This window comes from Dendrobates tinctorius, unplaced genomic scaffold (assembly GCF_039654945.1).
Source record: "Dendrobates tinctorius isolate UK_male_01 unplaced genomic scaffold, ASM3965494v1 ptg000063l, whole genome shotgun sequence".
NCBI lineage: Eukaryota > Metazoa > Chordata > Amphibia > Anura > Dendrobatidae > Dendrobates > Dendrobates tinctorius.
Genome location: NW_027361731.1, coordinates 19,930,879 through 19,956,772, shown reverse-complemented (window position 1 = coordinate 19,956,772; position 25,894 = coordinate 19,930,879). Strand labels below are relative to the sequence as shown.

The following is a 25,894-nucleotide window of genomic DNA, read 5'->3' as shown; positions in this document are numbered from 1 at the left end:
ACGCGGCTCCGCTCCGTACACCTCGTACGCACACGCGGCTCCGCTCCGTACACCTCGTACGCACACGCTGTTAGGAGTGGCGGAAGGCACTAAATAAATAAAGTACCTTCGCCACCTGGGGTCCACCGTGCAGATGTGATAACTGCTGCTAGGTGAGGCAGGGCAATCTGGCGGTAATGTGCACAGGGTTTAACGGCACGCAATGTGCACTACTCAGACTCTGTTGAACTCAGAGTAACAGAAACAAAACACAAAAACACTGAGTCTGTTTAGGACACAGAACTACAGCGCTGCACCCGCGGTATCTGGTCACAGGGGTATCACTAGATGGCGGTACTTACTCCGTCTAGACCTACCGAAAAGGATCGGGTGTAGAGCGTCGCAACCGCGGACGCACAGAGCTGCAACTGCAGCGCGACGAAGACAGAGCCGCTGTAAAGAAACTGCTAACTAGCAGGCGCAATGCTGACGCTAGGCTGCTGAGGCATTGGAGCAATAGCGCGCTGGCGCTGATACTGGCAATAACTCAGGCACTCTCACAGACGTAGTATCAGAGGGTAGGGGTTTCCAATGAATCATTCACCAGTCCATTCATCCATCAACAAACATACAGCAGCAGTATGGCTATACTAGCGCATGGCGGAACAGCCATGCACGCTTTTTATAGCGAACGGGACCTTCTGGAAATCTCCAGGTCTCCAAGAGGAGCCAATAGGATCTGACACAGGACCTGAACACCTGACTCCCGAACTCCAATGGGAGTTCATCCCATGAGCATGTTCAGATGCAGGTGTAGAGGACTTTGCCTTGCGGCAACTCTCTCCAGAGGCTAAGTCCTCTACAGCAGATGGAGAGCAGGAGACTGCAGGATGTGAGAATCTAGATTTCAGCAAAGGAGAGGCAGAATTCTGACTCCTAACACACATGGCTCTGCTCCGTACACCTTGTGCACACGCGGCTCTGCTCCGTACACCTCGTGCACACGCGGCTCTGCCACAGCCACACTGTACACCCCTCTTGACCCCACTCACAAACTTCCCCTCATCCAGCACAGCAGAGTCCGGCACACACTGAGGCCCCTGTTCATGTGACCCCTGACTCCTCTCCTCCTGTGACCTCATCACAGGTCCTGTGCGCACAGACCAGTCATTAGTGATGTGAGATGTACAGGGAGGGAAAACAGTATATGGGTCGCCCTCCCAGGGCTGTGGGGTAGTCGGTACCGGGCCAGTGTCGGGGATGTGTCACAGCAGCAGTGACCCGGTCCGTGGCCCTGGGTGCCCAAGTAAATGGTGGTTTTTAATGTAGTTTATAGGAATAGTTTGTGACGCCACCTGTGGTGTTCGGCAAGTGAGGTGTTAAGCCTACGCTGCATGCAGATCCACTGGGACTGATGGTAGGGCACAGCAAAGATGTTAAAGCTCCCCACAGGTGAAGCTGTAGTTCCAGGGCAGTGTAGATGTAGTTGGCACGGGGATGTAGCAGTGCCGGAAGGGTAGGAAGCAGACAAGACACAGCGGGGTGCAATTTCTGTACCTTTACTTGATAACTGCAGTCCAGGGTCCTGATTACAGATGGTATTGGAGCAGGCTAGCCTGGAAGCAACTCAGGGATTCTCTCTCACAGACGGGCTGTGCAGTCTCCTTCCTAGCGCCTTGTGGTGTGAAGCACTCCAGTACTAAGTTACTCTGAAGTTCCTCCTGTCAGGTGTTCCCAAGAACCTTACTTGCACGGCAGACAGCTGTAGCCTCTCTCGGGGACTCCACACTTGAGTCCTGGCTCTCTTTCCAAGCTGCTGTTGTGCCTCAAGTCTTAGATGGGAGTAGGGCATTTACAGCCTCCTACTCCTCTGGTATCTGCTGTAGGACCCTTAGTATCCGTACAGCCGTGGAGATCAGGCTCCAGTTCGTGCGCTCTGAAGGTGAGGGAGCTCTCCTTCCTAGCTCAACCTCCAGCTTCTCTCTACACGTCTGCACACTTCACCCTCCACAGACTGACCACTCCTTCCTCTTGGCCCTCAGAGAGCACTCCTCCCCTTAATCCTGGTTCAGAGTTCCCCCTGCTGGCCTGGAGTGGAACTGTGTTGCATGTATGGATTGACTGCAAGAGAGACCCATCATTGCGTCCAAGCCTGGCATTACCCTCCCCTGGAGGAAGGCAAAGCCACTGTGGTGACCATACTCCTGGGGGCGCCACATATACCTCTCCGAACAGTGTCTGGGAGGCTGTGGTGGCTGCGGCATGCAATGTTGATCGTAAACAGATCAAGCAACTGACAGAATCTATGGATAGAAGGCTTTTGAGTGTCATCGTAAAGAAAGGTGGCTATATTGGTCACTGACTTTTTTTGTTCTGTTTTTGCATGTCAGAAATGTTTATTTCTACATTTTTTGTTGTTATATTGGTTTACCTGATGAAAATAAACAAGTGAGATGGGTAGATATTTGGTTTTTATTAAGTTGCCTAATAATTATGCACAGTAATAGTTACCTGCACAAACAGATATCCTCCTAAGATGGCCAAATAAAAAAAAAAAAAAAAAAAACACTCCAACTTCCAAACATATTAAGCTTTAATATCTATGAGTCTTTTGGGTTGATTGAGAACATTGTTGTTGTTAAATAATAAAAAGAATCCTCTCAAATACAACTTACCTAATAATTCTGCACACGGTGTATATAGGGGATGGGAATGGCTAACCGAGCACAGCTGAGAGCTCAGAGTTTTCAACATGGTCGATTAACCCCTGTTCTGCCAAAAGAAATGAACATCATTAAAAAAAAGTGCTTTTTAGCGCAGGTGTAGGAGCAATCAGACGCTGCGGTCTTCTGGATACTTTCTGCGGTAACCCCATGACACCTATCAAAAGCATTATTGGAACCACAATAATTTACCGAAATGTGCTCGAACATTGCTCTGGGACACTAATCCGAATGTGCTACGTTAGTGCCGAATTTGAGATTGGCGAACGTTTTCCAACAAGTTAACACATCTCTACTCCCCGTATTGTACACTTCATATTGATGCCTTCCTGAACAATCCTTTTTCTTTTTTTTCATGGACTCGTAACAGAAGGAGTGCCTATAGTGAGGTCACATGACGACCTCTTGTCTTCAGAATGGACGGGGTCCTGAGATGCCATTTTTTGGCGTCTTATCTGCTGTTTTCCGGTCACTTCTTGTAACTGTTTTGCAGCTTTAGAAACCTGATGGGGTTAATAGAAGTTTTAAAACAAAGTGTGAACAGTGAGTTGTTTTTCATTTTGGTGCATTATGTTCCAACTTTTGCACTTTTTCGGATTGGTTACAGGACGTGTCCACCTGAAAAGACACGGTGTGCACATGTCCTTACACTATACCAGCATCACTGCTCCTGTATCTTGTTTTCCCATGGTATTTTGTATGATTCTTCATCAGCTGATCTTCCTTCCATTTAGGATCCTGGCAGATACAATCGGTATAATTATCTTCTAGAAGATTTAATTTAAACATTAACGAATGGCTACGGACAAGATGGCGGAGAGGATATTACACCTCACCCTAGAGATCCTCTTCCGGCTTACTGGAGAGGTGAGAGATTCTGATGACGTCACATTACATCATTCTTATCTATGGGAATAGCAGATGGACAGAACTGGAGAGGTGAGGGCACTGGAAATGTCTGTAGTGAGATTTATTAATGTGTCTCTCCATAACCAGGATTACACAGTAGTGAAGAAGACCTCTAGTGAGCTCTGTCAGGACCCTGTGTCTGAGGGATGGGGAAGACCCCTGAGCCTAATCACGGGGCCTACACCTCACCCCCTGATATATGAGGATATCAATCACCAGAAGATCCTAGAACTCACCTATAAGATGATTGAGCTGCTGACTGGAGAGGTGACACTGCTGGGAATGCTGGGACATTACACAGTAACTCTATAAAGGGATCGGGGGGATGACGGTGTCATTGTATGTGTCAGGTTCCTATAAGGTGTCAGGATGTTGCCGTCTATTTATCCAAGGAGGAGTGGGAGTATTTAGAAGGACACAGAGATCTGTACAAGGACGTCATGATGGAGGTTCCCCAGCCCCTCACATCACCAGGTAATAGGACTAAATACACACGGCCTATAATTATCTGTATGTAAAGAATGAATTCATTCCCTGTATGTTTCCTCCAGTTCTATCCAGTAAGAGGACAACACCAGAGAGATGTCCCCGTCCTCTTCTTCCTCAGGACTGTAAACAAGAAGATCCCAATGTTCCTCAGGATCATCAGGTAGTTGGAGAGAAGGTGTCATGAGATCTCTCCTATGATGTGTAGATGGCTGTGAAGGTCTTGTGCTCAGTCTTGTTTTATCCACCAGTATTATATGTTTTATATTTGTGTAATGAGAGCGGTGGAGATTTAAGAATTAGAGCTGATCATAGATGGGACTTCTCCATCTGTCGGTGACTTTTACAATATTTTTCAGGGTGAAGATCTGACCCATATTACTACTACAGACACATATGTGAGGGGAGATGAGCGGTGTAAAGAGGAGATTCCTACATATGACTACCCAGGTGAGTAGTGACCACTAAATGCAGAGAAGTCACAGATTCTACTGTAATTACACACGTGGTCAAAATTTTTGTACCCCTCGTTTAATGAAAGAAAAACCCACAAATGGTGACGGAAATAACTTGAATATGAATAAAGTAAATAACAGATAAAAAAAAAAAAAAAAAAATCTATGAAAATGAACAAATGAAAGTCAGACATTTCTTTTCAACCATGCTTCCATAGAATTTTTAAAAAATAAAACTCGATATTATGTAACGAAAGACATGTTAAATCAAGGTGTGTCCACTAATTAGCATCACAGGTGTCTACAATCTTGGAATCAGTGAGTGGCCTGTATAGAGGCTACAGATACTCATTTTGCAGTTTGGTGACATGGTGAGTATCGCACTCAACTTGGACAAGAGGAAGCGAAGGAAAGATTTGTCTCAGGAGATTAGAAAGAACATTATAGACAAACCTGTTTAAGGTAAAGGCTATAAGACCATCTCCAAGCAGATTGATGTTCCTGTGACTACAGTTGCACATATTATTTCGAAATTTATGATCCATGGGACTGTAGCCAACCTCCCTGAATGTGGCCACAGGCAGAAAATTGCTGACAAATCTTACAACAGGATAATGACCCAAAACATACAGCTAAAAACACCCAAGAATGGCCAAGAGGAATACATTGGACTATTCTAAAGTGGTCTTCTATGAGCCCTGATCTAAATCCTATTGAGCATCTTTGGAAAGAGCTGAAACATGCCGAAAGCAAATTTTGGCAAAGTGCCAACAATTTTGTCTGGCCCGCACCAGGGCAAGTGGGAAGCGCGAGGCTAAGTGCTAGAACTGGTGCATCTTCTATATGCTCCATTTTTGGTGCGGCTGAGAGCTGATGTTTTAGTCTGGAATGGGGCCAATGTCCATGGTCCATTTGTAGGCTATTAATATCAGCCCGCAGTTGTCTGCCAAGCCTTTGCTGGTTATTAATTATAGGGGGACTTTACGCCATTTTTTTTTTTGAGCGGGCCCCCATTTTAATAACCAGTGAAGGCTAAGTATACAACTGAGAGCTGATATTAATAGCCTGGGAAGTTCCATGGGTATTACTCCCTTTCCAGGCTATAATCATCAGCCCACAGCCATCTGCTTTACCTCTGCTAGTTAGGAAATTAAGCCCATGCAATTTTTTTTTCAGAAAAATAATCATTTAATTAAATACATGTACAGTAAGCTGCACACACATACTGTGCTAATTGTATGTGTGACTGAAATCTTTATATCTATCTATTCTATGTATACAGGGTGGGCCATTTAGATGGATACACCTGTGGGCCATTTATAAAGTTGGATCCAAAATGGCCGCCATGGTCACCATTAGCGTTGAGCGAAACAAGTCGGTCAGATTCAAAAGTCGCCGACTTTTGACAAAGTCGGGTTTCATGAAACGAAACCAAACCACAGTGTGAAGTCGGCCATGCTGTCGGCGACCCAAGCGCCAAAGTCGGGTTTCGCCGAATGCTTGCACGTGACTTTTTTCAGCCAATGAGAGAAGCGTAGCTGGAGTGGGAGTGGGGGAGAGAGGGATTTCACCGCCTCTAGGGTTAAAATTCATGCCAGGTGTGTTTACAGTCCTCCACTCACTGCCGACTTTTCTCCCCATTGGCTTGCATTGGGTTTCATGTTTCACGACTTTTCCCGACTTTTCCCTATAGTCAGCCGATTTCGTTCGACTCGACTTTTGAGAAAGTGGGGTTTCATGAAACCCGACTCGACCCTAAAAAAGGCAAAGTCGGTCATCTCTAGTCACCACCCATCTTGTTCCCCCTTCCACATACTAATGTACCACAAACAGAAAGTTGATATCACCAACCATTCCCTTCTTATTTAGGTGTATCCATATACAGGACCCACCCTGTATATATTGTTTGTAATCTACCTGTTCTATTCTGTCGCGCCACGCTGTGATTCTACTGTACGCGGCAGATGAATTGCCGGCTTTTCATAAAATATATACAGTATATGTGTTTATTGAAGTATATTTCCTTGGAAAAATATGTGTATATGGCAGAGTAATTTGCTATGTCAAAGTTCATGTTTAAAATTGTATTGCAATCAAATAGCAATTACATGGCATTCGGATGCTAGGTGTGAAAAATCGGATTGTACTCGCATGAAAATCGCATGGCACGTTTGACATTAGTCCTCCTTTTCTAGACTGAAATCAGAACTTTTTTTTCATGGTAATGGGTACAAGCCCTCAACACCTAATCCCCTGAAGCCATTGTCACCTTTACACAAACAAAAATAAGACAACAATATCTCTCACCTGTCCAAAATTGAATGAATAGAGTTGCCAACGCTGTAATCCATCTGTCTGACATTTGCTCATAATAATAATAATCTTATATAGCGGCAACATATTCCGCAGCGCTTTACAATTCAACAGTTCATATACAACAGTCCTTACAAAGTTAACGATAATACAATAATTAATGACACGATATTGACAACCCTGCCCATAAGAGCTTACACTCTACAATGTGGTGGGAGTGACACAAAGTACAGGGGCTTACTTACAATGATGGTCTAACTATCTTGAGGAATTGGGGGTGGATAAAGGTTGGATGACCTTTTGGGTGCGAAGGACTTTGATGTAGGGTTATGAGGCAACCACTCCCGCTGAAGAGCAGGGGAAAATGACTCCCTGCAGCAAGAGCGGGCCTATGAACTGTGATGACCTCAATGAAATCAGTGCAGTTCACCTTGACTCGTTCACACCCTGATTTTTCATTCTACCCAGCTTTTCAATGTGAGTGGTCACCTCAGGTCACCGCTTATTTTGATATGCAAATGTCACACAGATGGATTGCGGCATGGGACACTTTGGATTCTTTCAACTTTGGACACGTGATTGATAGTCTTTTTTCATTTTTGTTTCTTTACAGGTGACCATGGCTTCACTGGATTAGGTGTTAAGGTGAGTATAATGTGATTTTTATTGATTTTTTTTTTTTTTATTTTTTTATTTTAGACTTAATTTTTCTTCTATACAGACAGCGAGGCCTGAATACAACTCTCAACATTGTTCCCTGGTTGCGCTGATCACAGGCAGAGCAGGGTACAATAATGTGAGCTGTTGTCAACACCCAGAGCCGGCTATCAGCGCGAACAGTACCGCTGTTTCCCAGGCGCCAGTATGTTTCCCACTGATGACACACAGATGTTATGCATATGTCATTAGTGTGCACGTGTGCGAGACATTTTGTGGACCGTTCTGCTAAAAATCAATAATGTCAGCATGCCTTGCCCACAGACACACGGTCCGTGGAAACACACTGACATTTGCGCAGATCCATTCATTTCAATGGGTCGTCACCGTTACATATGAAATTTGTCACCACATGTACCGGACACACTGACATGTGAAGGAGGCCTTAAGGGGGTACTCTCATTTCCAAGATCCTATCCCAAAATATAGTAGGTGTAATTATAATAGCAAATTCCTCCAATTAGAAATGTGGTATAGTTCTCCTGATTCTCTGTGTCGCTTACCCCATGACCAGGGCATTGCAGTAGCTTAGGTAGCCATGATTATAACCACTAGCAACTAACAGTCGCTATATGAGTGGTAGTAACCATGGATACCTAAGCTAATGCAATGCTCTGCACATGGGGTGAGCACCATAGCGAGTCAGAAGAACTACACTACATTTTTCCTAATATTATTACACCTACTACATATTCGGATAGTTGAAAAGAAATGGGAATACCCCTTTTAGAATCTTACATGTTATGGTGTATATTTTTATCTGTTGCTATAGATTGTAACAAAGCTTATTTTTAATCCTCCCTTTATTGCTTCAAACTTTTCTGCGTTTGTGTATTATGTTTGTCGTTTGTACTTTGGAGGTTCATTACCATGGGATTTGGTTCACCACTGTCTTAGGTCATAGTTTCATTATACTTTGTGTTGTATAGAATTATGTATATAGAAATTATATAAAATATAAGGCATTGATATTGAAAAATAATAAAATCTGTTTCATTCTTGGCAGATGACTGTGGTGTCAAACCAGATACCTATGAAAAGCATGCCATTATTCCAGCTATACCTCCAGCCTTTCAGAGCAAAAATCAATCATCGGAGCCTTTTCAATCAGTCACCTATTTGGATTCATCACAGACTGTTAAGCAAAATGAAAGCCGCAAACATGATGTTGAACATCAAATAATTCCCAGAGAGAAGAAACCATTTACCTGTTCAGAATGTGGGAAATATTTTAAACATAAATCTGAATTGCTTAGACATGAGAGAAGTCACACAGGAGAGAAACCATTTTCCTGTTCAGAATGTGGGAAATATTTTAAACATAAATCTGAATTGCTTAGGCATAAGCGAAGTCACACAGGAGAAAAGCCATTTTCATGTTCAGAATGTGGGAAATGTTTCATGGTTAAATCAACACTTCTTAGACATCAGAGAAGTCACACAGGAGAAAAGCCATTTTCATGTTCAGAATGTGGGAAATGTTTTAACCGTAAGTCAAGTTTGGTTACACATTGCAGAAGTCACACAGGACAGAAGCCATTTTCATGTTCAGAATGTGGGAAATGTTTTATCCATAAGTCAAATTTGCTTACACATTACAGAAGTCACACAGGGGAGAAGCCGTATTCATGTCCAGAATGTGGGAAATCTTTTATCCAGAGATCATATCTTCTTAAACATCAAAGAATCCACACAGGAGAAAAGCCATTTTCATGTCCAGAATGTGGGAAGTGTTTTACAGAGAAATCAAGCCTTCTCAATCATCAGAGAATTCACACAGGAGAAAAGCCATTTTCATGTTCAGAATGTGGGAAATGTTTCAACCAGGAAGCACATCTCCATAGGCATCAGCGAAGTCACACAGGAGAAAAGCCATTTTCATGTTCAGAATGTGGGAAATTTTTTTACTGTAAGTCAAATTTGGTTACACATTACAGAATTCACACAGAGGAGAAGCCAAATTCATGTCCAGAATGTGGGAAATATTTAACAAGGAAATCAAGTCTTCTCAGTCATCAGCGAAGTCACACAGGAGAAAAGCCATTTTCATGTTCAGAATGTGGAAAATGTTTTAACCGTAAGTCAAATTTGGTTACACATTACAGAATTCACACAGAGGAGAAGCCATATTCATGTCCAGAATGTGGGAAATGTTTTACCCAGAGATCAGATCTTTTTAAACATCAAAGAATTCACACAGGAGAGAAGCCATATTCATGTCCAGGATGTGGGAAACGTTTTAGTTCAAATTCAAATCTTGTTGCACATCAGAGAACTCATACAGGGTAGAAATCATTTTTTATGTTCAAAATGTGGGAAATTTTATTTCTGGGAATCATCTTCATCACCTAAAAACTCATGTAGAGCGTTAAGGAAATAAATAATAAGGGATATTAATAAGGCAGGAGAGTTACATTTAGTTGACAAAGGCGTGAAACATTGTAAGAACAAAGGGGCTTTTGCTGGAGGTCGGTGTCTATCCTGGCACCTTAGCTCCTGGATTCTCAGCTTACAGGGGGGGATAGCAAATGGTCTGTACTAGAAGAAATATCTCGTATTTGTAAGGGCACAGCTTGGCTCATTGTCCATTCATAGACAGCATGATAGTGTACAAGAGTAAAAAAATTGTAAAAATATTTATTTCCAGGACGTCCTATCCTGACAGCACCATGGGGGGTTGTCCTTCCATCCTTCCAGGGGCAGGAAATGCACGAGAGGTTAAAAGTTCCCCTCCCACACAACACTCCAGTGTTTTTCCTGTCCCTGTAAGGACAGGCACGGGAGTGCCGCAGCCGCGGCATACAGGAGAAGAGAGAGAGGTTCTTACCGGGGCCAGGAGGTGCGGGGTCCTAACCGCCAACTCCTCCGGGTTGGACGATGTAAGCGGCACCCCCCTAAGGGGGGTTCTCCGCCGGGTGTCCCGTGGAGCGTCGCTCCGGGACTCATCCCCGCTTCCCCAGCGCGGCTCCCGCGAGGCCCAGAATGCAGAGCGGCGGCGCGTCACTTCCGAGCGCCCAGAGATGACGACTTCCGGTCGGGACACGGAGGACGCGTCACAGGGCGGCAGAAGGAGCGTTCCTGCGCAAGACAAGGTAGGATAAGAGCGGGGTGAAGCGGGAGACCAGCGCATCGGCTCCAGGCAGATTGAGAGGTGACAGACGCCTAAGTTTCTGTCAGACGCCGCCAGCATGGACACTAGGACCAGTGACCAGCCAGAACCAGCGTCCGTGAGTAAAGGGCACAGGGGCAGGATGGCCAGAGACAGGAGCTTCTTTTTAAAGGGAGGACTCCTGTCTTTCTAGGATAAAGCGACGCCAGCAACAGCCAGGACATCAGGCAAGCCTAAATGCCCCATCTGTGCCAGCAAACTGCCGAGCGCATGGAAGGCAAGGCCTCCTCCGCTGTCCTCTCGCCACTCGCCCTGTTCCTGCCTCTCATCAGCGCCTCCTTTGTTTCCAGAAGCCCCTATGCAAAGATTGCACACTCCGAATCGTCAGAGGCGAGCAGGCGGCCTTTCTCACGGAGATGCGCGCAGTTGTCAGAGATGAAGTTCAAGCCTCGGTCTCCGGAATACTACCTACTCAGTCTTCCGGCCGGTCCCAGTCCAAAAGACCTAGATGGGAGTCCGACCTATCATCGGAAGAAGAGATACGGGGCACGGACTCGGAGGAAGAGGGCGAGATTACCTCGGAAACCCCTAGAAACAGGGATGAGGTACCTCTTCACATCAGAAAACACGGAAGAGCTGCTCAGGGCAGTAAGAAGTACGATGCAGATCGAGGAAACCCCGAAAGAACAATCCATCCAGGACACAATGTTCGGGGGACTTAGAGCCAGGATTCGTCAGGTCTTCCCAGTTAATGACCATATCCGGGCAATGATCCTGGAAGAATGGGAAGATGCGGAGAAAAGACTGATCGTGCCACGAGACTTTAAGCTGCGACTTCCATTTAACCAGGAGGACATCAGCACTTGGGACGAGGTGCCTAAGATCGATTCACCGGTGGCCAAGGTGTTGAGAAAAACTTCGATTCCTTTTGAAGATTCTTCCAGTCTCAAGGAGCCCATGGACAAAAAGGCCGACGTGCTCTTAAAAAGAGCTTGGGAGGCCTCAGCGGCAGTGATAAAAGCAAATATTGCCGCTACATCGGTCGCTAGATCCATGCACTTATGGATTGACCACTTGGAACAACAGTTATAGGATAAAACCCCTAGGGGTGATATCCTTGAGAGTATTCCCCTGTTGAAAATCGCGACCGGTTTTCTGGCAGATGCTTCTGCAGAATCGGTACGGTTTGCGGCCAGAAATAATTCCCTATCCAACACGGCCCGTCGAGCCATATGGATGAAAACCTGGTCGGGGGACTACCAATCTAAAAATAAGTTATGTTCCATACCCTTCTCAGGCGGGAAGGTATTTGGGCCAGCTTTGGATAAAATTCTAGAGAGTGCCTCCGACGACAAAAAAGGTTTTCCAGAGGAAAAACCAAAAAGGCAATTTCCCTTTCAGAGATCCCGCCCATACCAGAGGCAGGAATATAGAGGGAAAGGGAAATCTTCTCGCTGGGAGTACTCGAGGGGGGGGAGAAGTAGAGCTCCCCCGTCTCGCTCCGGACAAACTTCCAGGAGCAGAAGGCAATGACGCCATGCTGGTAGGGGGGCGCCTAAAACACTTTGCAGGGGCATGGCAGCGCATCTCCCAGAACCCATGGGTCCTCAGTACAATTGCCCAGGGCTATACCCTCGAGTTCACAAGATCCCCTCCAGCACGATTTGTGGTTACAAAACCCCGTTCCGAAGCCATGGTAGACCCTATATGGGCAGACATAAAACACCTGTTAAAAACGGAAGTAGTAATTCCTGTCCCAAAGGTAGAGAGAGGTCAGGGCCACTATTCTACACTCTTCACAATAAAAAAAACCATCGGGGGAAAGCCGAACTATCATAAATTTAAAGCCATTGAATCAATGGATTCGTTACAAAAGGTTCCGAATGGAATCCCTGAAAACCGCCATCCCGCTAATAGACCAGAACGCGTCCATGTGCACTATAGATTTAAAGAATGCATATTATCACGTTCCCATCCATCCTCAATCTCAGAGGTTCCTGCGTTTCGCCCTAGAGAAGAGGCAAACACTACCACTTCCAGTTTCAGGCTCTTCCGTTCGGCTTGGCATCAGCACCTCGTGTTTTCACAAAACTGGTGGCCGAAGTCGTGGCAGACTTAAGACAAAGAGACATAATCATCGTGCCTTATTTAGACGACTTCTTGGTAATATCCCGGTCAGCGTCCGAATTAAAAGAACAACTCAGCTCAATAATTTTCAGCCTCGAGAGCCTAGGTTGGATCCTAAACAGAGGAAAATCATCTGCGGCCCAGCACCCAGAAAAAATTCCTAGGGGTAATGCTAGACTCCAGAAAAAGGGTCTCGTTCTTGCCGGAGGTGAAGAAGAAGCCCATCATGGACAAGGTGCGGCAGTTCGGCCAACACCAGATTTCGATAAGGACCGCGATGGAAGTCCTGGGCACCCTAACCACATGCATACCCTGTGTCATGTGGAGCCAGGCTCACACAAGAATCCTACAAAAGGAGATCCTTATGAAATGGGACAGACGGCAGTCCTCGCTGGACAAGAAGTTCCGACTGTCTCCGGCGCTGAGATCATCTATGAAATGGTGGTTCAGCAACAGAAACATCAGCCGGGGAGTTCCTTGGATCCTGTCTCCATGCGTGACCATCACTACAGATGCCAGCAGGGAAGGATGGGGAGCCCACCTAGAAGGAAGATTCTTACAAGAGACGTGGCCCAGGAATATCAGCTTACAGTCCTCAAACTACCGAGAGCTGCGAGCAGTCTGGGAGACTCTGAAGAGAAGCGGGTCAACACTACAGAACGAACATATAAAGATCATGTCGGACAACGTGACCACAGTAGCCTTCCTACGCCACCAGGGGGGCCCAAGGCACGGGAAACTTCAGAAGCTAGCAGCTCGCATCCTCACCTGGGCAGAAAACAATTCTCGCTCCCTATCAGCAGTGCACCTGGAGGGCTCCCAAAACAGGATAGCCGACTATCTAAGCAGACAAGAAGTCCGAACCACCGAATGGGAGCTAAAAGAGGAGATCTTCAAGGATCTTTGCCATCGCTGGGGGACACCCCAACTAGACCTCTTCGCGACAAGGGAAAATGCCAAGCTGAAGAGGTTCTACTCCCTCAACCCGGCGGATCATCCGGAAGAAATCGACGCCCTGGACCAGAATTGGGAAAGGGGATTCCTATACGGGTTTCCGCCGATTGCCATAATACCGAGGGTCCTCAGGAAGATCCAGGAGGAAGGAGCTCGGGTGATGCTGATCATACCTTTTTGGCCCAGGCGGAGTTGGTTTTCCCTCCTCAGAAAGATGGCTCAGAGGGGGCCACTCCACCTACCAACAATACCAGACTTACTCTCCCAGGGTCCAGTGTTACACCCAGACCCAGGAAGCCTGCAACTGGCAGCATGGATCCTGAGAGGGACATCCTAAAGTCCAATGGCCTCTCGGACCAGGTGATCTCCACATTGCAGGCCAGCCGAAAACCGGTGACAAGAGCGATATATTGTAAAATCTGGAAGAGATTCTGTACGGAAAGTGGTAGGTCTAGAGGGGCACTATCTCGGCCTGATATCCCTCGGATCCTGGACTTCTTACAGGCCGGATTCGATAAGGGCCTGACCCCGAGCTCACTCAAAGTCCAGATAGCAGCCTTGAGTACCTTCTTTAATTTCTCCCTATCCTCTTATCCTTGGATAGCGCGATTTACTAAAGCCACCCAGAGGCTAAGACCCACATTGAGGAAAACTGTTCCCCAATGGGACCTAAATCTGGTACTCAACGCGCTGTGTAGGCCCCCTTATGAGCCAATTTCAGAAATAGACATTTCAAAGCTCACACAAAAAACTGCTTTTTTGGTAGCCATCACCTCAGCTAAACGTTTAGGTGAGATCCAGGCCCTCTCAATCCAGAATCCCTGCATTCAGATCTTCGAGGACCACATAACGCTCAAACTAGATCCAAGGTTTCTCCCTAAGGTAGTATCGCCGCAGAATCTAAACCAAGAAATAATCCTGCCCTCGTTTTGTCCAGCCCCAAAGAATGATAAAGAAAAATTGTTTCATTCTTTGGACGTTAGACGCACGGTCGCCCGTTACCTGGAAGTCACCCGGGACTGGCGACAGGACACAAAACTATTTGTCCAGTACGGCGGCAAAAATAAAGGTAGAAGTGCGGCTACACAGACTCTAGCGAGGTGGATAGCAACAATAAGAGGGCTTGCCGGTACCTGAAGGGCTTAAGGCTCATTCCACCAGAGCGATAGCGACTTCATGGGCAGAGAGGGCGGGTGCCTCAGTAGAACAGATATGCAGGGCCGCCACCTGGTCTACACCAAATACTTTCTGTAGACACTATAAGTTGGACACTCTATCAGCTAGCCAGGTGACCTTCGGTCGCAAAGTGCTACAAGCAGTAATCCCACCCTAAGCGAATTCCTACTTTGGTATTCCCCATGGTGCTGTCAGGATAGGACGTCCTGGAAAACGGAGATTAGACCTACCGGTAATGTTATTTCCAGGAGTCCATCCTGACAGCACTGGTAGTTCCCTCCCTATGATTGGTATTGTTATCATTATGCTTGTACTAAATCTAAATAAAATTTAATTGCATCATACTGGTGTGGTACTTGGAAAAATCACTGGAGTGTGGTGTGGGAGGGGACCTTTTAACCTCTCGTGCATTTCCTGTCCCTGGAAGGACAACCCCCCATGGTGCTGTCAGGATGGACTCCTGGAAATAACATTACCGGTAGGTCTAATCTCCGTTTTTTTTTACAAATCACAAACTAAAGAACAAAAAAAAGAAATTATTAATCCAATAAATATATTTGTTTTAAGTAAAAAGTACACCTCTTTGGTATCGCCCCTTCTGGAACGACCCGACCTATAAAACTGTCCCCTTCAATGAACTCCATAAAAACAAACGAAAAAAAGGCAAAAAGCTATGCTTTATCATGATATTGCTGAACAAAAGTGGAAAAATAAGTGATAAAAAAGCAATCTACATAAAAATTGTACAGCTGAAAACATCATCTCGTCCTGCAAAAAACAAGTCGCCATACGGGTCCGGCAGCAGAAAAATAAATAAGTTATAGCTCTCAAGATAAAGCGATTCTTTTTTTCAATATAATAGTTTTTATTGTGTAAAAGCGCTAAAACATAAAAGAATATAAATGAGGTATTGCTGTAATCATACTAACACAGAAAAATTATCCTATGTAACAGGCCATAAAGCATGAATATAAATAGACCACAAAAAAAGCTTTAACGGGGGGCCGTGGCCTGGAGCTCAATGGAGGAGGACATGTGAGCTCAGAGCTCCTGTGAAGCCTGGTGTTTCAAGCGACTTATTTAAGAAGATTGCTCTCTGCTGGAAGACCCTCAGATGTTGATTGCTAATCTCATTGGGATCATTTTGAGACCTATTTGAAGAAAATCCGCTGGATATTTAAGAAGTTATAGCTCCTGGAAGAAAGGAGGGATAAGCTATCAGCGGTGACTCAGCAAAAAAAATCACCTCAGCAAGAAGCGCTGGAACTGCTATTATGCAGGCCTCTTAGGCATAAGGACTTGTTGGAGTCTGGTCTGGTGAGCCTTTGAGCACCCTGCCTGGTGCTAGAGAGGCAGGTGAGAGGAACAGAAATAAGGAATATTGCTGTCTGCTATCGGCAGTGGGGAAGAGGAGCCAGGAACGTCAGGAGGAAAAGATCCGGATCAGTAGAGCTGCTGTGAGGTGTTTGTCAGCTGACTCGGATGGTGAGAGAGAGAAGTTGAAAGTCTGCTTCAGAAGGTTACCAATTGGACTCTGCTGTGCTGCGGTGAGGAGAGTGGAGATCTGCTGGGCTGCCGGAGCGGTGAGTGACAACGCTGATCGGTGGTGGGGGAAGAGGAGCCGGATCAGTGGTGACTACTGACCCGGTCGGTGGCAGAGAGATTTGTAGCCTGCCTCAGGAGGATACTGGTTGGGCTCTGCTGTGCCACGGTGAGGAGAGTGGAGATTTGCAAACCTGCAGGAGCGGTGAGTGACAGCGAAGATTGGTGGTGGGGAAGAGGAGCCGGCTCGTCAAGAGGTGGAGATCCGGATCAGTTGTGCTTCTATATATCCTTGGTAAATAGCAACTTTTCTGTTTTTCCTGAGTGGAGGTGCTGCTGCTGGTTGACTGTCGGTGTCTCTGGTGTATCCAGAGAGAGTGGAGAATTGAAGGAGCCGCATGAGTGGTGAGGGGCGGTGCTGAACCAGCGAGAAGGAGGTGCCAGTGTATTAAAAAGAGAAGATCCGGATCTGATGCTTTACTGCGCAGTTTATGGGAGAAATTGATGGGGATTGCCTTATCTAGTCCTGTCCGGAGCTGATACCAGAGAGGGGACTTGAACTGTCGTGACCTCTAGATGCGGAGTGGTGAGCGGCTTTGTTGAAGAAGATTTTTCTGGACTCTTGTGGGACTTTGCTGATTGCTGGATATATTTGGGTGCTGGCTGTGATCTTAGGTATCTGCTGTGATTCTGGGTGTCAGCAGTGATTTATACTCGCCTGAGAAGCATGTGTAACTAGCCCTAAGATACTGAAGGCACTTGGAGTTGTTATAACTTTATAGATAATAGTGTCACTATTATTTACATAATAAGCAACTGTATATCACTGGGAGGGTGTGAGACGGCCTTAATTGGGGGGATTATACTCACTATATATACTATCTTTCTTTGAGTACATACCCCTATTATGGCAGCTAATCTTAAATCCACTGCTAGTAAAATTCAAAAGCCTAAGAATACTACTAGCCAGAGATCTTATACCGACTCTGCCAACCTGTTAAGCCCACTTAAATCTAGATACCCCCCCTAAAAAGGGAGGAAGCTACTTCATCTGAAAATATGCCCAATAGTTCTTCTGGTAAGATCACTCAGAGGAAATCGGACCAGAAAAGTTTGTCTTCTGGTTCTAGTACTTTGTCTTTTTTATCCTCTCAGAATTCTAAGACCATAAACAAAGAACAGCCCTCTAATCAGGACGAGGACAGCAAGATGGATATGTCCCAATCTAAAAAGAGGAAAAACCCAGAAAATGGGAATGTGGAAGAGGGGGCAGTGGATCTTGATTCTGACAGCCCTTCCGAGGAGTATTCTCCAAACAGCACTCCTGTCAAGCAACCACCAGAAAGGGGCTGCTCGGAGTTATCTTCTACTGCTTCCCTGTGTCAGCGCCGGGATTTTTCTCTAATCACCAACCTCGGGTAAAGCTCATTTAGAGCTTCTCTTACCTAGGATCCTAGGAATGAAGACGTAAAAAGAGAGACACAGGAGGCTTGTCTTTCAAGTTAATCTCTCCCCTTTATTAAGATGGGTACTTCTTTTATAGGATCACAAAAGAGGAAATAGACAAATATAGACAATTTCCGTAATATGTAACAATTGCGAAATGATGGATAGTTGGCAAAAACAATAGTTATATAACAGATATGACAAAATGATATATTATGTGTCTAATTGGGGATGACGGGAATATGGCACTTCCTTGATATCAATTTAACAATTCGTGGAACTGCATCCGGTAATACTAATAGGCCAGAATACTTGGCCTTGACATTTTAGACATTATTCTAAGAAAAGAGAATTTTGGAACTGACCACTTGGCAGAATTGTCTAACCACGTAGACAGATGATAACAATTAAAATAGTGTCATGGGTTACAAGTTGTTTTTCAGTTATTTTTCTGGTCTATAGAAACTAAGATTAACCATTTCTTTGACAACTCCCCTCTTTTTATCATTCTGTCTACCTACCTCTATCTATCCTTGCCTTTATCCGAGGCCTGCAAGATAACCCTACTTCACAAAATACACGGCTTGTCCTATGTATATCATGGGATACCAGTCCTGCTGCGTATCCATTCAGGTTATACCTGGAAATCAGACCTTCTTTCCCTACCTCTGTTCTACTTATTGCCCTATCTCAGAGGAATACAGATTTTATTGAGGGAAGTTATGTCTATTTTGTGAGTAACGTGTTAACGAGACATAGTAAATTCATAATTATGGTAATATATTGTAACATATATTTTGATATGTATATATATATTTTATATCTTTATTCATTAGTAAGTGTTAATCATTTAATCATTTAAAGTCCATAATGCATGTAATCTTCATCGTTGTAGTTCTTCCTGAAGTTTTTCTCTTTATCTTTGTTCAAACCAGTGGTTTTCCACGATGCATACAATCAGCCAGGTCCACTGACGTTTGCTTGTTGCAGAATATACATTTACGCTGAACAGTGGTTATAAAGGTTGTCATCACTTGTGTCTGATTGATTTCTGAATTGGCCTCAATTTTAGCACTACCTTTACCTGGAAAACATTTACAATTAGAACCAAGAATTTTCTTTATGAGCAAAACAAATAGTCTTATCATTACAGCAATAACCAATATCACAAAAACTGCTTGAATTAAAAAATGAATTATTCCTGATATCCATCCACCTATCCCCTTAACAGATTTAAAGGATTTAACCATGCGAGCCATTCAGGAAAGGGCAAATCTAAGGCATTAACCTTTCGTATTCCTTCCTTGATCAGCCTGGCTTGTTCTATATCATGAGTAACTCTCATCAATCCAGATGGATCGATATAGTGACAGCATGCGGGTCCCACTACCTGACAGAATCCCCCTTGAGATGCCGTAAGATAGTCAAGCACCATAGAATGTTGATTAGTTATAACTATGAGCTGTCTCATATAAGCAGATTCTACATTAATGGCATCAAATAGATACTCTGTCACATTATCAAAAATATCACCCAATTCTATCATCTGAGCATTTCTTAAAGTTCCGAACATAACTCCCAAAGGACCAGTAAGAACCATCCCTGTCTTAAGGTACCATGGGGTATGCATTAGATGCTTAGGTGGCTGGGGTGAGGGTGCACTACGTTTCGCTATCATGTGACCAGGAACATTTTTATAAGGAAAGTCATTCTCATTCCATACCCAGGTGGCTGGCTCTAATTTAGCTACTGTACATGCACCTTCAGCTCCTTCATTACTCCTTTTGGTAATTCAAACTGAAATTCATTAAGGAAAGCTATCGCTATTGAAACCAACCGGGTAGTGTCAGTATAAAGGCACCAAGAATCATCTAAATCTGTAGTAACTGCCCTATAATATCGTAATGGTTGGCATTCCGGTTCTGTATTGAGGCTTATAGACATTTCAGCTGCTCCATCTCCATACTGACCTTCTCTGGTTTCTTCATCTACATGAACCGCCTCTCTTGCAGTGCACTGTGTTGTATTGCCATAAAGGAATGAATGGATTCCTGGTCCAATTAGTATCATGTAGGAATCGTTCCAAACACACCTGGTCACTGCAAATTTGTTTATCTCCCAAAGAAAAGGGAGTTTTTACTGCAAAGCTAAGTTTTAGCTCCTGATCGGGCACTTTCCCTATATAATTTTTATCAGTAGCCTTGTTTCCCCAGTTTCCATCATATTCCTTAAATTCGAATAGATTGATCGGTCGTTTATCTACAGGTTCCTGTCTCCTAGTGAGATTTATTTGAAACCATGGCTGCCTTGTCCAACCTGTAATAGGCAAGGCAGCAGAGGTCTGACTCTGTTGTTCAGCCAGATTAAGGGCCCGCATTTCCCAACACCCTCCCCTGAACAGCTCCTCCTCTGTTAGTGGAGTTACGAAATATGGCATAGTTTTTGCAGCAATGGGGGCATGAGAACAAATCCAACAATTGGATAAATTTCGGACCTGAGCAATATAGCTATGGTACTGGACAAATTTATTAGCCCACTGTTTTGATACATCACTATCCCATGGTTCAAAAACATCATTATCTTTTTTACATTGCATAGACGACATCACAGTGAGAAGCAAGAATGGATAGTACTTCCCAAATTCCATCCTTAGTTTCTGCGGAACTTCTTGCAGTGAGAAGCGTGAATCCAGGTGGTTTTTCCCTCCAGCTTAACAGATGTAGGCGTGGTCAGCTGGACCTGGTAGGGTCCTTCAAAGCGAGGATCCAGACTTTTCCTTAGATGCTTTCGCGTCACCACCCAATCTCCAGGCTTAAGATCATGTGAGCCTGATAAGGAGGACGGATCTGGAAGGGAACTGAAAACACGCGCATGAATTTGCTGTAACACCTGTTGTAACGCGCCTACATAGGCCGTCATATTTGAATGAGAGGCCTGCATCTGCTGGGGAAAGTACAATCCTGTCTTGGGAGGGCTCCCAAACAACACTTCATATGGACTTAAACTTGTCTTTCGGTTGGGAGTTACCCTAACAGTGTACAATGCAATGGGAAGACACTCAGTCCATGGTTTACCTGTCTCTGCCATTGCCTTTTGAATTTTCAATTTCAGTGTACCATTTAACCTTTCCACCCTGCCACTACTCTGAGGGTGATAGGGAGTATGAAAAGATTGTTCTATCCCTAAGGCTCGAGTGATTCCTTGGCACACCTGTGAAGTAAAGTGACTACCTCGGTCACTTTCGATTACCTCTGGTACTCCAAATCTGCAAACAACTTCTGTTATCACCTTTTTAACCACAGTACGTGCATTTGCATGAGCACAAGGCCATGCTTCTGGCCAATTTGAGAAAAGATCCACACATACCAGCACATATTCATAGTTGCCTACCCTTGGAAGCTGAATGAAATCAATCTGCAGTCGCTGAAAAGGGTACAATGGCCTCGGGGTGCACTTTAGTGGCACCTTTACTGTTTTTCCCACGTTGTGGCATGCGCAGATTACACATCCCTGTACGAATTTTGCAGCAGCATAATGGAACCCTGGTGCGACCCAACTTGCTTTTACCTGACTTACCATTCCATCCTTGGATTGATGGGTTATTCCGTGGGAGAGGGAGCACATCATAGGGTACAATGCCCTGGGCAAACAATACCTATCATCCGCTCTCCACAATCCATCTTCTTCCTTCGCACCTGAGTGCCTTTGCCATCCCTCCTTTTCTGGTGCAGAGGCCTGATCTTGCAGGTTCTGAAGTAATTGTAGATCCACCTCCCCCGACACCTGTACAGTGTATGTTCCTGCGGGAAGAGGGAATAAAGCAGCAGCCTTGGCTGCAATATCAGCTCGGTTATTACCTTCAGCTTCCTTAGTGCGCTCCTTTGTGTGAGCTTGCACTTTTACTACAGCAACTTTCTTAGGCAGCTCCAATGCTCTAAGGAGCTGGGCCACCAATTCTGCATTTTTAATGGGCTTACCAGAGGAACCAACAAACTTTCTGCTCTTCCATATGGGACCATAATCATGGCATATGCCAAATGCATAGCGGCTATCTGTGAAGATATTTGCTGTCAAATGTTCAGCGATTACACACGCCTCAGCGAGTGCTTTCAATTCAGCTTCCTGTGCAGACATTTCGGCTGGCAGTGCTTCACTCTTCACCACCTCATGCTGATCTACAATTGCATATCCTGTATGAGGTACACCATTTTGATAATACCGTGATCCGTCTACGTACAACTCTAAGTCTGCATTAGAAATTGGTGTCTCTTGCACATTGGCAAGTGGTTGTGTTTCTGCCTCCATAAGCTCAAAGCAATCATGCTGAGCTTCAATTAATTCTGAATCATCAGTGTCTGGTAGCAAAGTAGCGGGGTTCAGAACTGTACACCTTCTTATAGTTACATTCGGGGGTGTAAGTAAAGCCACTTCATACTTTGTTAACCTGTTCATGGACAAATGTTTTGTCCTTGCCTGGAGCAGCAGCTCCTGCACAGAGTGTGGTACCAGAATTTCCAAGGGATTGTCTAGCACCAAGTCTGCAACTTTTTCCTTCAGTATTGCACAAGCTGCGACTGCTCTGATGCATGTTGGTGCTCCCTGTGCTACTGTGTCAAGTTTGGCTGAATAATATCCTAGGGGGCGATGCTTCCCTCCATGTTGTTGTGTAAGCACCCCTTTAGCATGTCCCCCTGATTCATGACAGTATAAACGGAAAGGCAGGCCATAGTTTGGGATTCCTAGGGCCGGTGCAGAGACAATGGCTTCCTTCAGATTTTGGAAACCCTCTTTGGCTTCCGAGGTCAGCTGGTACGGCTGCCCTTTATTACATGCGGATAACACGTCAAAGAGAGGCTGCATCATTTGCGATGCAGCAGGAATCCATTCTCTGCAGTAACCAATCAATCCCAAAAATGTTCTCAGTGCAGTATTTGAGGTAGGCTCAATGGCTTGGCTTATGGCCTTTTTCCTCTGTAAAGTTATATGTTTTAATTGGAATGAAATGCAATGTCCCAAGAAAATGACCTTTTCCTTCGCTATCTGTAATTTGTCTTTTGACACCTTGCATCCTTCATGATACAAGAATATCAGTAATGAAGCAGTTTCCTTTAAACACACTTGCCTATCTGGGGTACAAAGAAGTAAGTCATCCACGTACTGTATCAACTGCACATCTTCCCTTTCAGGGTGACAAGAAAGAAGGATTCCTGCCATTGCCTCGGAAAATACAGAAGGGGAAGTAGCTCCCCCTTGAGGCAGTCGTGTCCAACAGTACTGCTTGCCAGCATGTGTAAAAGCAAACAGCATTTGGCTTTCTTCGTCAATTGGCACCGAGAAAAAGGCATTGCTTAGATCAATAACAGTAAAACATTTTGCATTACTTGGAATCTGATTCAACAAGGTATGAGGATTTGGCACAATAGGTATGTCCACTATCATTAGTTTAATTTCCCTTAAATCATGTACCATCCGGTACACCGCAGGTTGCCCTGCCACAGTCTGCTTCTTTATCGGAAAAAGAGGTGTATTAAAAATGGATTTTTTCTCCTTTAGTATACCTGCCTTCAGATAGGTGGATACCTGTGCAGAAATAGCCTCAGTTTGTTCTTTACTCAGCGGGTATTGTCGAATACGTACTGGTACAGCTCCTGGTTTCAACTTAATAGAAACAGGTTTTATTTTTAACAAACCCACATCTGTTTTATCTTTTACCCATAGTGCAGCTGGCATTTGCTCAAGCATCTGCAGTATCTCCTCATCTTGCTCAACCTGTTGTTTTTCCTGTTCTTCTAACCGCATCATGGACATCACCATGGACATTGCTTCTTCCGATAAAGGGCCTGAAACAGTAATTCCCTTTTTTCCAAATTTAATAATTGCATTGACAGCATTTAAAATATCAGCTCCTATCAAATTCAGGGGGCATTTTTCTGATACTAACAATTGGGCACATAAGTCAGTAGTTTGAGCTATTCGTACATTCATAGGTTCTGTCTCATACAAAGGATGAACCACTCCCTCTGCTCCTATTCCCTTCACCGTTTTCCCTGTCATGAATCGTTGTGGCATATCTTGTTTTCTTATAATAGTACGGCTCGCCCCCGTATCAATTAAACATTTCAATTGCTTCCCATTGGGAAGTTGTAATTGGGTTGTGGCCCTTGGACCATCCCTAGGGGGAACCACTATTACAGAATCATATTGGGGGCTGCCAAGTTCCTAATCTGACAAATTTCCTGCCTCATCAGTTGCTACCAGTGAAACACGAGTCTGCTCTGGGTTAGTTGTTCTATTCCTGAAACAATTCCTTTTGAGGTGCCCTCTCTGGCCACATTCATAGCAAAGCCCTTTCCGTCTGCACTCCTCTGGGTCTATTACCCCATCTCTCCTTTTTCTGTCTCCTCCCGCAGCTCTGTTATGTATACCTGATGCTTGGACCGCAGTTCTGACAGCATTATTAAAGGCATCAGGAGGTATATTTACCATGACAGGCACCGGCTTCTGCTGTTTTTTACTTTGCGATTATTAATTTGGGCTTCTATCCCCCGGAATACAGGAAGAGAATTCTCCAAGGTAGCAAATACACATTCAGGTCTTACTTTCATCACTTCAGCTCTCAAGTCCTCTCTTAATCCAGTTATAAACATGCTTTTCAGAAACCTAGCTTCCCTAGGATTTTTCAGGTCATAGTCATGGTCTGTGAACGCTGCTGCACACTTTGCATGGAATTTGTCAATAGGTTCATCTGGTTCTTGAAATACTTCAGGCAACCCTGAGGTCAACTCTTCTGTTAGCTGCTTGGCTACTACATGTAACCTTGCTATAAACTGTCGCCCTGATTCTCTAGTTTTCTTATCCTCTGGAACTTCACGTATCGTATTAACATCTGCCGGGACTGCCCTCACCTTCTCAAGCAAAGGCACTCCAGCCGATATTCGACACAGTGGTTCCAGATCATTCCAAGCTGCGTCATAATTATCAGCTACCCCTTCTACTGCTCTATAGAATCCTAAGGGATTCTTGTAGGGATCGGGGAAGCTGGTTGCCATGGCTAACTGTTCAGATCTACTCCATGGCTTATACCACGTAGTGGTATCTACTTTTCCCTCATCCTCTCCGTCATCTGTTGGTCTGCTTGTAGTCTGAGTTATCACAGGGAAGCTGCTGACTGTGGCTTTTCTCTCAGCCCTACTGCAAAAATCACATTCTATCTTCCCTTTCTCCTGTGGCTTATTACACCTATTACAAATCCAAGTAAGGGATCTCATAGCTCTATTTGAATAACCCTGAGTATCCTCACTTTGCTGGTGTTTGTCCTCACATCTCCACTCATTATTTTCCCTAATCAACTTTAGCCTGTGAACTACCTTGAGAGGGACTGGGTGTTGTTTGCAATCTAAAATCATCCCCACTTCCCCCTGAAACCTCCCGTCCTCCCTGTCCAGAACTTTTTATTGGGGTGGAAAAACTATCTAGGGATTCCCTTGGAAGTGCAGGGTATTGATTTGTAACCGAATATGTAGGAGGAGAAGATTCAAAAGTAAAGGGGCTCTTTTGCCTCTGCATTGGAGATGCAGGAGGAATCATTCTCTCCCCCACATACTGAATAAATGGGGTCCCTGGTGTCTGATAAATCACTGGTATCTGACCAGAACGGAGTCCTGACATGAAAATCTGGTGGAGACAAAAATGATGGTGAAGAAAAATAAGGCACAGTACTAGCCGTCGCTGCTTCAGTGGACATAGATTCTATGTCCTTTCCACTAATGATTCTTTCCCTTATAGGGCTACAACTACTTGTAACTTTCGAATCACTGACTGAGACTTCTCTCTCACTCAAAGGGGCGGAGGCAGCCGTGGACACAGACTGTCTTTGTAAAGGAGGGGCTGTTGCTTGTCCCTGCGCTGTTGGATTTCTCCCTCTTCTATTCTGGGCAAACTCACTCTCGTCATCATCA

At 44.8% G+C, this 25,894-nt stretch overlaps 2 protein-coding genes across 3 annotated transcripts in view; one reads left to right on the top strand and one right to left on the bottom strand.

Moving 5' to 3' along the window:
- Window positions 1-18,367, top strand: part of LOC141094266 (uncharacterized) — a 29,326-nt gene extending 10,959 nt beyond the window's left edge. Inside the window, exons 2-8 of one of the 2 annotated variants that reach the window (XM_073580092.1) lie at window positions 3,437-3,569; window positions 3,699-3,878; window positions 3,962-4,085; window positions 4,163-4,260; window positions 4,457-4,547; window positions 8,589-9,659; window positions 15,903-18,367. In XM_073580092.1, coding sequence (XP_073436193.1) covers window positions 3,498-3,569; window positions 3,699-3,878; window positions 3,962-4,085; window positions 4,163-4,260; window positions 4,457-4,547; window positions 8,589-9,659; window positions 15,903-15,916 — 1,650 coding nt within the window. In that variant the 5' untranslated portion in view covers window positions 3,437-3,497 and the 3' untranslated portion in view covers window positions 15,917-18,367. Of the gene's footprint in view, window positions 1-3,436; window positions 3,570-3,698; window positions 3,879-3,961; window positions 4,086-4,162; window positions 4,261-4,456; window positions 4,548-8,588 lie in introns of both variants that reach the window. The other variant, XM_073580091.1, reaches the window with a different exon arrangement.
- The window catches only part of LOC141094241 (uncharacterized), a 309,531-nt gene that overhangs the window by 118,810 nt on the left and 164,827 nt on the right, over window positions 1-25,894 (bottom strand). The window lies entirely within an intron of this gene.